Consider the following 11,808-nt stretch of genomic DNA (forward strand, 5'->3'; position numbering starts at 1 on the left):
AACAATGCTGTTCTGCTGAGTAACACTTGATATGTTCATTCATCATTGATTGCTCATTGATTGTTCCCTATTTATCTTACTGTGTGGAATTGTGGGGATCCACCTTTAAAACCACCTTAAATTCAATAATAAAACTTCAAAAACGAGCCATACGTATCATCAATAAGGCTGATTACTACGCTCACACAGATCCACTTTTTCTAAATTCTCATGTTATTAAATTTTATGATTTGTTTTATTATAAAATCATGCAAATTATGTTCAGAGCAAAATCAAAAATGCTCCCTGACTCAATACAGAGGTTCTTTTCAATTCAGGAGACTTGTTACAATCTTAGAGGTGTCTGCAGTTTCACAGTACAAAAAGCTAAAAAAGGTATGAAAAGGAGATGTGTCTCCATTACTGGAGTTAAATTCTGGAATGATGCCAACATACATTTAAAAACATGTCATTCTCTTTTTGTTTTTAAGAAAATGGTTTGTAAAGCTATTTTTGAAGCGTATAAGTGCAATTGACTATCTGTAAATGTTTCTTTGCTTTTCTATTGTTTCTTTGCCTTTTGTTGTTTCTTTGCTTTTCTATTCTCTTTTTGGTTTTCTGGAGGTCGGTAGCCAAAAAAAAGAAAGTTGGTACTATAGGATAGGCTTTTATAAGCATTTTGCTTCAGCCTATGCCTTTTCAGTTATTGTTCAACACATTGTTTGTTTTGTATGAAATGTTAATGCTGTGCACAATGTTTTTTTTTGGTGTTTTGTGTTGTCATGACTGAATAAACTTCATTCATTCATTCATTCATATGTCCACCCGATTGATCAGGAGGTCAAGCTGGCGTACAAGATGGCGAAGCGTTTCTACGCCAACCCGCTGCTGTGGGCGCGCTGCCTGTTCAGCCACTGCTACAGCCTGTGGTTCATCTGCCTGCCGGCGGGCGTGACGCTGGCCAAGTCCAAGAGCCGAGCCATGCAGCAGGCCTACAACGTCCTGTTGAAGATGAGGGCCACGGAGGTGGAGATGCTGGACGAAGTAGGCTCGCTTTATATGATTTTCAGATGATTGTTAACTTATGTAATGATCAGAGTACATGCATACCTATTCTATATGTATGCATGTACATTTGCATTTACATTTTATGGGTGTTGGTGTTTTATTTCTCCTCTTGGTTCTTGTATATGACAGTGCTGAATGAGTGAGAAGGAGATGTCACTTTCCCTGAGGGAACCTCCCAAAGGGATTACCGTATTGGCCTGAATATAAGACAGTGTTTTTTGCATTGAAATAAGACTGAAAAAGTGGGGGTCGTCTTACATTCGCGGTCTAGATATTATACCCATTCTCAACGCTAGATGGCGCCAAATATCTTTAAAGCGAATGCTGAACTTAACTCCCCAGGCCAAAGCGAATCCCTGTCACAAAGAAGAAAAATAAATATAGCGGTAAGAAAGAAAAGAGAAGAAAATAAGAGAAGAGATAACAGAAAATTGAGAAACGTAGCAACAATCTGGAGAAAAGGGGGTGGAAGATCGGCAGGTACCGGCAGCTGAGGAGAAATTATGATGCAAACTTCAAGATGTTGATTTGAATGAGGCAAAATAACATGCTTTCTCTCTCGAATATGTTGTTATAATAATTTGTTTCTGTTTTCAAACTTGAGTCTTGAAAAAGAGGGGGTCGTCTTATATTCGGGCCAATACGGTAATAATAAAGTCATCTGAATCTGAATCAGAGTCATCATCATCATCCCAAACTATGACTGGAGTCTATTTGTTTGTGTTTAGTTGTGATAAGCTGCTTCTGCGTGCGTGTCAGGTGTGTTACAGAGTGGTGATGCAGCTCTGCGGCGTGTGGGGTCTTCCTGTGATGGCTGTGCGGGTCCTGGTGGAGATGAAGAAAGCTGGAGTACATCCCAACGCCATCACATACGGATACTACAACAAGGTTTTGTTTATTCCTCACTTCTGAATCACGTTAACTCTTCATTTGATTAATATTATAAGTGGTTATTGGGTCTTCGTGTTCATGAATGTCCTTTCGTTGGTCCGTCTGCTCCCTGCAGGCGGTCCTGGAAAGCCCGTGGCCGAGTCGGAACCGCAGCGGCCTCTTCATGTGGACCAAGTTGCGTAACGTGCTCCGAGGGGTGGCCCAGTTCAAGCACGGTCAGAAGGGGATCTCTCCCAGCCAGGGCTCCACCAGAACCACCGCAGGTGGGAATCAAACTCCTCCTCACAGGTTTTCTGTAGTCTTGTGTTTTGTTGTCCTGCCTCCTTTAACGCGCCACTCCTCCTGCTGCGTGTAGCTGAGTCGGCCAGCGTGCCGGCGGTCACTGACGTAGACAGCTTGAGTCACGGCAGCGTTGACAGCTCGAGCGAAGCCAACGGCGAGGAACATAACCTGTTCGCCCCGGACCATGAGATGGGAGACACTGCAGACAGCCAGTGTAGTACAGGTACCGCTTCTCCAGAGCTGCTGATCTCCGGCTCTGAAATCTGATCTGCAGCTTCACTTAAGCACCACTGAATGTATCTGTGGGAACGGCCTAATGTATGTGTGAATAACCTGCAGGCCAGTCCGATCAGGGCTACGGGTCGAAGGATGAGTTGCACCAGGAGCTGATGGAGACTTTACAAACGGCCGTCCTCTCAGCAGACCAGAGGAACAGCGCTAAGGCGCAGCATAATGGTGAGGACCCACGCACGCACGACGCCAGGAATCATGAATAAACCGTAGTTCCAGGGATCAGGATGTTATCTAACATGCAAACACAACTTAGATTTGTGTTTTTGTTTAGTTTTTTTCTTTTGCAAGGCAGATTTATTTGTGTAGCACATTTCATGATCAAGACGGTTCAAAGCATGAAAGCAATAAAAAGTGTTTAAAAGCAGGATAATTAGTTAAAGACAGACGGACATAAGTTGAAACTGAATAAAACAAGCCAGATGAATGAGAACAAAGCTGGATGATCACTGAAATGTGAGTAAATAAGGTTTTTAACCTTGACCTAGAGTTTCAGCAGCCCCGATGCATTCTGTGTAATAGCTGAAGGGAGAAAAGTTTATATACTATCCAATTAGTTTGGATTATTCTGAAACCAATAAGTTTAAACCCCAGTTTTGCTAAATTTAGAGAAGTTTGGTCTTTTATATTTGTTTCATCTGATTTTATATTAAAAAAAAAAAAAAAAAAAAAAACAACCTCTTGCTTTGACTTCTGTTATGCAGATTTAAATCCTGCTGCTTTGGTTCAAATGCTGCAGTTAAACTCATTCAGACATTAAAAAGCACCAACACGGCTCCCTGTTAGATTTGATATATCGATTTTATAATCTGATTCCCTCGTCGTCAAAGCTTCAAATGGCCTCGGCCTTGACTATATTTCAGGCTTATTGACCTGGTGTGTATCCATGGAGATGGACGTCTTGTGCCAGTGTCCATTACGTGTGGGACTTGCCTGCTGCCTTCAAGGCCACATCTAGTCTGTGGAAGTCCATGGTTTCGTTTGAACGGAGAGTGCCAGAGTTTGTTTTGTGGGACATGAGCAGCAGAGGAGCCTCCCCGATCTTAGCCGACTTTAGCCATTTCTTTGCTCCGAGCAGGGGATCGCTGCAGCGAGAAGATGCTTCGGTAGAAAAAAGCAAATACCGTATTGGCCCAGATATAAGACAGTGTTTTTTGCATTGAAATAAGACTGAAAAAGTGGGGGTCGTCTTACATTCGGGGTCTAGACATTATACCCATTCACAACACTAGATGACGCCAGATATCTTTAAAGCGAATGCTGAACTTAACTCCCCAGGCCAAAGCGAATCCCTGTCACAAAGAAGAAAAATAAAAATAGCGGTAAGAAAGAAAAGAGGAGAAAATAAGAGAAGAGATAACAGAAGATGGAGAAACGAGAAAAGTGGGTGAAAGATCGGCAGGTTAACCTGCAGCTGAGGAGAAGTTATGATGCAAACTTCAAGATGTTGATTTGAATGAGGCAAAATAACATGCTTTTTCTCTTGAATATGTTGTTATAATCATTTGTTTCAGATGTACTGTAATTATTTTCTGTATGAAAATTGAAATTGGTGTTCAAAAAGTCTTTTTTCAAACTTGAGTCTTGAAAAAAGAGGGTCGTCTTATATTCGGGCCGATACGGTACTCCATCAGTTTAATGTGAAACTGATACAGAGCCGGAGGACGTTTAGTCAAGAATAGTCATTACTCTTGCAGAACTGCAACAATTAACATCCTCATTTTTAAAAAGAGATTAAATACAGTTGACAGCTTAATTTTAATAAGATTAACACATCAAATTATAGGTAGTTTTAAAAAAAAAATGTTTATATTTAAATACAGTTCGTTCAGTGAACTCCCCAAAAATGATTGAATGGTTTTCTTTAAACTTGTCTGCAGTAAATAACGTTTTTCCTGGATTCTAGGAAGGTTTATGCAGTCGCCCCATCCTCCATGTTGCTACATTTACATGAAAACACCATCTTCTCTTCCTGTAACCAGGAGGTGACATCGCTGGCTCGGTGGACAGCGCAGTCGCCGTGGCGGAGCCCCCCAGCCCCGTCGACGTCCTCCCACACGTCCCAAGTATCGTCAAATTGTCCACAGGAAGCTTCGATGACGGCCGGGAGAAAGGTGAGGAATGGATTGTGGCAGCTGTTGTTTCTACCTCTTTTATTTCAGGCTGAAAAGAAGTTATTTCATCTTAAATAAAATTGTTAAATCGGTAAGCAGACATTCATTGTGTTTCTGCATCCTGCAGGGACAGGAAAGCTGTTTAGGAGACGCAGCAAGAATGAGAGCGTGTCTCTGTCGGACGAGGACTCGTCGCTGCCCTCCGGGGACGGGGCTAAGCAGTCCCAGCAGCAGCAGCGGCAGAAGGCCTTCTCCGAACGCAGCTGCAGCTTCAGCGCCGAGACCCGCGCCGGGATGCTGCTGGAGAAGGGCGTGGACCACATGGCCAGCCAGATGGGGGCGGACGCTCGCATCCTAGCGGCGGCGCTGTCCGGAGTTCAAACCCCTCCCGCCAACAGCGTGTCCAAGGCTCTTTTTGAAGACGTGGAGGAGGAGCCCGAGGAGGATAAGGGGGGCTCGCTCAAGAAACGGCCGCCGGAGGACGGCTCGGAGGTGCCGGATGAAGGTAAAGGAGATGAGACGGAGGTGAAGGGGAAACGAGAGAGGAAGGATACTGAATCACAGGAGGATGAGTCCGGAGGGCGAGGGGCTACCTTGGAGAGGGCGGATGTGGAGGCGGGGGCCGACCCGCTCTCCCTCCTGGTGACGGAGAGCGACGAGTCGGCTTCTGTCACCAGCCAGGAGCCCCGCCCGGTGCCTGCCGTGGTGTCCCGCAACCTGGCGGAGGAAATCGAAATGTATATGAGTCTGAGGAGTCCCATGGGTGCCAAGGCCTCCAGCATGGAGCTGCAGCAGTCCCAGGGAGACCTCACGGACACCCCCACACTCCCCAAACAGCCCCTGGAGCGCAGGTCCAGCCTCCCGGTGCCTCCTATCAAAACCCCCACCGGCTCGCCGGGGGACACGCCCAAACGGAGCCCCGCCACCGTCACTCGCTCCAAAACCTTCGCAGCAAAGAGCAAGACGCCGGCGAGCACCACGGCGAGCCCCAGTGCCAGGTCGTCCTCGCTGACGGCCCTTGTCAAGTCCTCGCAGGGGGGGTCGCTGGGCTCCGTCATCAACTCCATATCAGGCATCAAGATGGACACGCTGCTGTCGGGACCCAAAATTGATGTACTGAAGTCGAGCATGAAGCAGGCGGCGAACGTGGCCAGCAAGGTGTGGGGAGCAGTGGCATCGGCGTACTCGTACTCGGATGACGAGGTAATCATCTGCTTGATGATTCCTGATCTCACGTACATGTGATTACTGTATTTTCTGGACTATAAGCCGCTACTTTTTTCATAGGTTTTGAACCATGCGGCTTATACAAAGGTGCAGCGATTTTTCTTCCACCGCTCGGGGCGCTCTAACCGGAATTAGAATAAAAACTAAGACAAAATAAATGCAAAGAAGAATACACTACTTCTTCTTTAGTAGATAGAAGTAGGTAGAAGCAGATTTCAAACAGATAAACAGATAAATAAATACTGGTTATTCTCTCTTGGTTCTGTCCCGTTTTAATCAGCAAAGTTGCTGCCGTGTTAAAAGACACTGTTAGGAAAGGATCTATTTAGGTACAAACATGTACATCATTTACAGTTCAAAATCCTTCTATACATGTAGTAGATATCAAATCTAACAACATAAATATCTGCAGCTTGCATATCTTCTTTTTTTTTTTAAATAGCGGACCTGCGGCTTATATGCAGGTGCGGCTTATAGTCCAGAAAATACGGTACTTGGTGCCTCTTAACAGGAACTGAGGATGTGAAGCAGTTTAACCTCTTTTTTATCCAACTTTTCCCAACAGGAGGAACCGGATCAGAGCAGCGGCGGCTTCCCGGTCCACTTGGATGAAAACATGCTGTCGGTACACGACTCGGATGAGAGTCCCGACAGAAGAGGAATCCCAGGGTTGGTCGCTAACGGCCTGAACCGGAGCTCCACCAGTCTGGGCAGCAGCAGCGGCAGCAGTGACACGGGCCGAGGGACCCAACAGACGCGTAAGCACTCGCTCGCTCGTGTAAATCCAAAACAAAGGTCTGAGAGGACGATTTTGACGGCGGTTTTATGTTTCCATTTGCAGACCTGGCTCCCGGACGTGCAGGCAGAGGACCGGACTCTGAGCAAAGCTCCTCGCATCACGCTTCCTCCTCCAGTATCTACCAGAACTGTGCACTAGAGGTCAGAAACACACAGAACCAGCCTTTGGTACCTGTTAACAGCTGCAAACCTCAGGTAGAGTCATGCTTGACCGGTTCTTCATCGACAGGTGCTGATGTCCAGCTGCTCCCAGTGCCGCTCCTGCGAGGCGCTGGTCTACGACGAGGAGATCATGGCTGGCTGGACAGCAGACGACTCCAACCTCAACACCAACTGTCCTTTCTGTCAGACGGCCTTCCTTCCCCTACTTCACATCGAGTTTCATGACTTCCGCACGATACCTGGGTAGGAATGGGTTGACTTGGTGTTTTCTCTTCTGTCGGGGTAAGTGGAGATCCTTATAAATTTGCCCTCTATTATGATTTTTTCCCAGGTTTTATATGAATCCTAGTGCGTCAGGAGACAGCATCCACAGTAGCAGCCCTCACCCCACAGCAAGCAGCGCGGCGGATATAAAGGCACCGGACCTCATCAGCTTCCCCGAGGAGAATCCAAGGGAGGCCCCGGATAATCGTCCTGGAGCTCACAAGAGGTGCAGCTTCACCGAAATTACCTGCACATAACTCAAAAACCCTGCAGCATCTTGTGACTCGTCTTTGCTCGTTACGTTTTCAGTCTGGTCCCAGAGCCGGTGCAGTCGGACCCCCTGGGTCTCCTGGAACACCAGAAGTGCAGCGGGACTTCCCTGACACGCAGCAACAGCGTGGGCGGTCCGCTGCAGAGCCTGGACTACTCCCAGAGACCCGGACACGGCGTCTCCACCACCAGTCTGCCCTGCAGTCTCCAAGAGGTGTCGGTCAGTCCGCCGGCCCCGGTCCCATACTAAACAATCACTGACAATCACGCTGCTTTTAGATATAATGTATTGGAATCACCTAATGGGGTTTCATGTGTTCATCAGGATGGCATCGGCACAAAGCGCCCCAACCCCAAACCCGTTTCTGTGCCGTATCTCAGCCCCTTGGTTCTGCGTAAGGAGCTGGAGACCCTGCTGGAGAATGAGGGAGATCAAGTAAGTATATTTACCATAGTACACGTCTGCATCAGACAGAGGAACCTTTTTAAAGTCTTATATTTTGGCTCCATCCTTTCAGGTTATCTACACACACAAGTTCCTCAGTCAACATCCAATCATTTTCTGGAACCTGGTGTGGTATTTCCGCCGCTTGGACCTGCCCACCCACCTACCTGGTCTCATCCTCACCTCTGAACACTGCAACCACGGAGTACAGGTGACACTTTGTTGTTGCTGTTTCATTACGTAACTGTCATATGTCATGTTAGTGTTGACTGTGACGTAAAGGTGTATCTTTGCAGCTGCCCCTGACTTCGCTGTCCCAGGACAGTAAGCAGGTCTGCATACAGCTCCTGTGGGACAACATCAACCTGCACCAGGAACCTGGAGAACCCCTCTACCTGCTCTGGAGGAACTTCTGTAAGTGTCTCTGACTATGTTTACATGCAGTCAAAATTCGGGTTATTGCTAATATTCCGGTTACTGAAACATTCGGAATATTCCTTTTACATGGTAATTAATCATTTGGGATATCTCGATCAAACCAGCGACACGCAGAGAACATAATGACGCAATTCCCGTCATTTCTGCTGCTTCTTCCTGTATCCAAATTCAAAACAAATGCTGCTTCGCGCAAGTTTTCGCTCACTTTCTTGTAAATCTCGCTATCCCCGTACTTTCTACCGTCTACAAATGCAGAAATGTTCATATCCTTCATTACATTTATGAAGTGATTAGTCTCCTCCTCACTCCAAGTGTGGCGTGGTGTTGCGTTTCTCCGTGTTTATAAGAACTTCCTGGACTCAAAAGACCAGGATTCCTTGCGAACAGAGCATGCGCAGAAAACAAATTCATGTTCCGTTTGATCGGGATATTCCGTTTGGCGTTTACATGACCGAATATTTATATTCGGTCATGTAATATATATATATATATATATATATATATATATATATATTTATTTATGTATTTATTTATGTATTTATTTATTTATATATTCGGGTTTAAAAACCGGAATTTGAGCAAATTCGGGTTATTCAAAGGGGTTATTGATGTTTACATGGCCGTGCAAATTCGGGTTATTGCCAATATTCGGGTTTTAAAAGGGTTATTGAGTGCATGTAAACGCAGTCACTGTGTGCTCTCTTTTTAATAATCTGGTTGTAATGAGGTACAACTTCCACCAGAGGGCGCCAAAGTGACGAGTTAAAAATTTGACACACTTGTTTGTTTGTTTGTTTTTATTAATTTTGTTTTACATGTTGGTGTCTTCTAGTGGGGAAACGGGGAACTCTGGCTCCATCAGACCACCAGGAGATCCGTACGCTTCTCAACACCATTGTTCGCAACATCCAGACCAATGACGTGTACGGACCAATCAACCTGCTGATCCGAGAGATCAGACATCGTCCAGACGGTGTCAAACGACAGAGGTCAGCCCCTTTTTGTCTTCTTTTTTTTTTTTTTTTTTTTACTACTTCCTCAAGTCAGTGAAAGTGTATCTTTATGTTTTGTGTCTTTTTTTGTCAGGGGTGTCTACAGAGAAATACTGTTTCTGTCACTGATTGCCCTGGGACGGGAAAACATCGACGTAGGTGAGTGAGCGTTTCGAAAAAGAAAGGAGGAACCAGTAAAATGAAGTGATTCCTTGCGTTTTATTTTTCTTATTTTTGTTTGGTTAACTTATGTCTGTCTGTCTGTCTTTAATTATTGCTTTTTTTGTTCTATTTTGTTTTATTTTTTTGTTTAAACTTTAAATCATGCTTTTTATTTCTACTATGTGATGTGTTAATGTCTCTGTAAAGCACTTTGAATCACCATGTTGTTGAATTGTGCTATACAGATAAACTTCCCTTCCCTAAAGTCAGATGGGAAGTTGGTTTAATATCTAATTCTGAGTTAAAAGTCTGACTTCCCACACCCTCCCTTGTCACGCGCAGAGGCCTTCGACAGGGAGTACCGGCTCGCCTACGAGGGACTGAGCGCCGATCAGCTCAAATCTCTGCACTGCATCGATGCCCCGCCCGGCGTCAGCGTCCAGTCGTGCCTTAAATGTTTCGGCGCACCCATCATCTGAACATGGCCACCTCCTGGAGCAGAGAAGGTGGAAGATCTCATCGATCATTCGCAATCACGGGCGGAAAAACATAACCTTCTCCCAGTTGCTAAACATGGTACTTCTTGTTCTTAGTCTTCTTCATGACCTGCTTTTCTTGACAACCTTCATATGTTGGGGTTTTTTTCTGAGGTTTTTCACAAAGTTGCCTTCAAATGCAACTGTTTTTTTGTTCACTTTTTGGAAAGTTGCAATGAATATTTTGGGACTAGTTGAGCCACGTTTCTTTGCAGGTGGTGAATAGATTGATTAATCACTGATAAGAATGTATTGACCTCCCCGTCCGTGTTTTCACAGTCTGTTCCCCGTCATCATGCTATTCACACACTTTGCATAAAAAAAAAAAATCTGTCCAGATCAGTGCTGCTTTATGCACTTTATTAAAAAAAAAAAAAAAAACAAGACAAAAAAAACTCACTTCCATAACCTGTTTTTTGTATACATTATTCACTTTAGTGGGAAATCTGAAATCCGGGTTTGCCCCTTTTATTTTTCAGGCAGTGGGTCTCAATGACTTTGAATGATCCTGTTTTCACATGTTTGTTTCTGTTTCTCCGTTTTGTGTTAACTATGTTTTTTTTGACAGTACATGTGAACAGGAGAGGGCCGAGGCCATGGACAATCACTAGTTATTTATCACTAAAAATGGATTCGCAACATTCCAGATGCCCTGCACTCAACGTAAGGTCTCACAAGACCTCTGCAGTGACACTTAATAGCAGTCTCCACGCGTGCTTTAGAGGAAAAATGAGCGAGTGCCACACTACTGATTCAGGCGTATTAGAATAAGACACGCTTACTCCAACAGGAAGACGCTTTTACTATCTGCATTTTTTTAACTGTAAAAAACTGTACTTTTTCAGCTAAAATTACTTAAAATGATAACTAATATGTACTCTGAGCTCTTAATGACTCTAGCATAGAATAAACCATTAAGGGGTTAAAGTAGAAGTATTACATGCAGAGTGGAAGGCTTTTTAGAGTTTAACCCAGTGTTTGAGTAATCGTGCAAGCTCGTACAGCTTTCCAGAGCAAAGGGCCTTTTTTTCTTTCTTCAATATTGATGATAACCCGTGTAAAGAGAGAATCGGACGTGACATTCCACTAAATGCTGAAACAGACGGGTGAGGGGGGGTCAGAGACGTGCTGTGGTGAACTATTGGGAAATGGGTTTAGAGTGACTTATTTGTGGAATTGGGAGATTAACGTTGTACAGATGAAATGATGTAAAATATTCCCGTTTGCACTGCATAGATTAAAAAAAAAAAAAAAAAAACTGAGGGTGAGAATAATATGAAACCACATCTGAATATTAACATGTACACCAGTTTTCTTTAAAAAAAAAAAAAAAAGAGAAAGAAAGAATGAAATTGAGTTATTTATTTTTGTATTATTGATGTTTGGATTGCAAATGGTGTGCTGACTTGGAGGTTTTATGCCTAACAACCGCCTTTTCCCCTTTATTCTGTCTTAAGGGATTCCTTCCTGTGCTGACTTTGTAAATTTGAAATGTTTGGTTGTACAGAAAAGACTTCTTCTTTTTTTAAATAATAGATTAAATCTCTTACCGTCCTGTGGAAAGGAAATGAATGTCTATACTGAAGTGCGCTGCAATAAATGAGTTTGTGAACCGACGGACACTGTGTGAGTGTGTCTTTATTGTCCTGTAGATGTTTACAAGCCCCCTGGAGGCTCAACTTTGATTTGAACAGATGAATGCATCTTCACAGAACAAACCACTTCCCACCATGAACTCTCCTGAGTCTCTCCTCCACTCTCCCAATTCATGTGCACAAACACAACCTGGGAAATTGCTTACCCTGTCTTTAACAGCAGGGTATTGGATAAACGTTTCTGATGTCTGAGACATTGACATAACCTCCAACAAGTTTGAGCTCAAGTCATTC

At 44.4% G+C, this 11,808-nt stretch overlaps 1 protein-coding gene across 3 annotated transcripts in view; it reads left to right on the forward strand.

The window, feature by feature from the left end:
• Positions 1-11,535, forward strand: part of dennd4c (DENN/MADD domain containing 4C) — a 41,471-nt gene extending 29,936 nt beyond the window's left edge. For 2 of the 3 annotated variants that reach the window (XM_061710573.1, XM_061710575.1), the window contains 18 exons: positions 817-1,023; positions 1,807-1,935; positions 2,054-2,201; positions 2,294-2,443; positions 2,560-2,676; positions 4,494-4,625; positions 4,753-5,828; positions 6,418-6,610; positions 6,694-6,791; positions 6,880-7,055; positions 7,144-7,302; positions 7,386-7,566; positions 7,672-7,782; positions 7,865-8,002; positions 8,088-8,205; positions 9,062-9,218; positions 9,316-9,380; positions 9,726-11,535. In XM_061710573.1, the coding sequence (XP_061566557.1) occupies positions 817-1,023; positions 1,807-1,935; positions 2,054-2,201; positions 2,294-2,443; positions 2,560-2,676; positions 4,494-4,625; positions 4,753-5,828; positions 6,418-6,610; positions 6,694-6,791; positions 6,880-7,055; positions 7,144-7,302; positions 7,386-7,566; positions 7,672-7,782; positions 7,865-8,002; positions 8,088-8,205; positions 9,062-9,218; positions 9,316-9,380; positions 9,726-9,862 (3,492 nt within the window). In that variant the 3' untranslated portion in view covers positions 9,863-11,535. The remainder of the gene's footprint in view (positions 1-816; positions 1,024-1,806; positions 1,936-2,053; positions 2,202-2,293; positions 2,444-2,559; positions 2,677-4,493; positions 4,626-4,752; positions 5,829-6,417; positions 6,611-6,693; positions 6,792-6,879; positions 7,056-7,143; positions 7,303-7,385; positions 7,567-7,671; positions 7,783-7,864; positions 8,003-8,087; positions 8,206-9,061; positions 9,219-9,315; positions 9,381-9,725) is intronic. The other variant, XM_061710574.1, reaches the window with a different exon arrangement.
• Positions 11,536-11,808: the final 273 nt, after the last annotated feature.

Source organism: Cololabis saira, chromosome 20 (genome assembly GCF_033807715.1).
Source record: "Cololabis saira isolate AMF1-May2022 chromosome 20, fColSai1.1, whole genome shotgun sequence".
NCBI classification, from domain to species: Eukaryota; Metazoa; Chordata; class Actinopteri; order Beloniformes; family Belonidae; genus Cololabis; species Cololabis saira.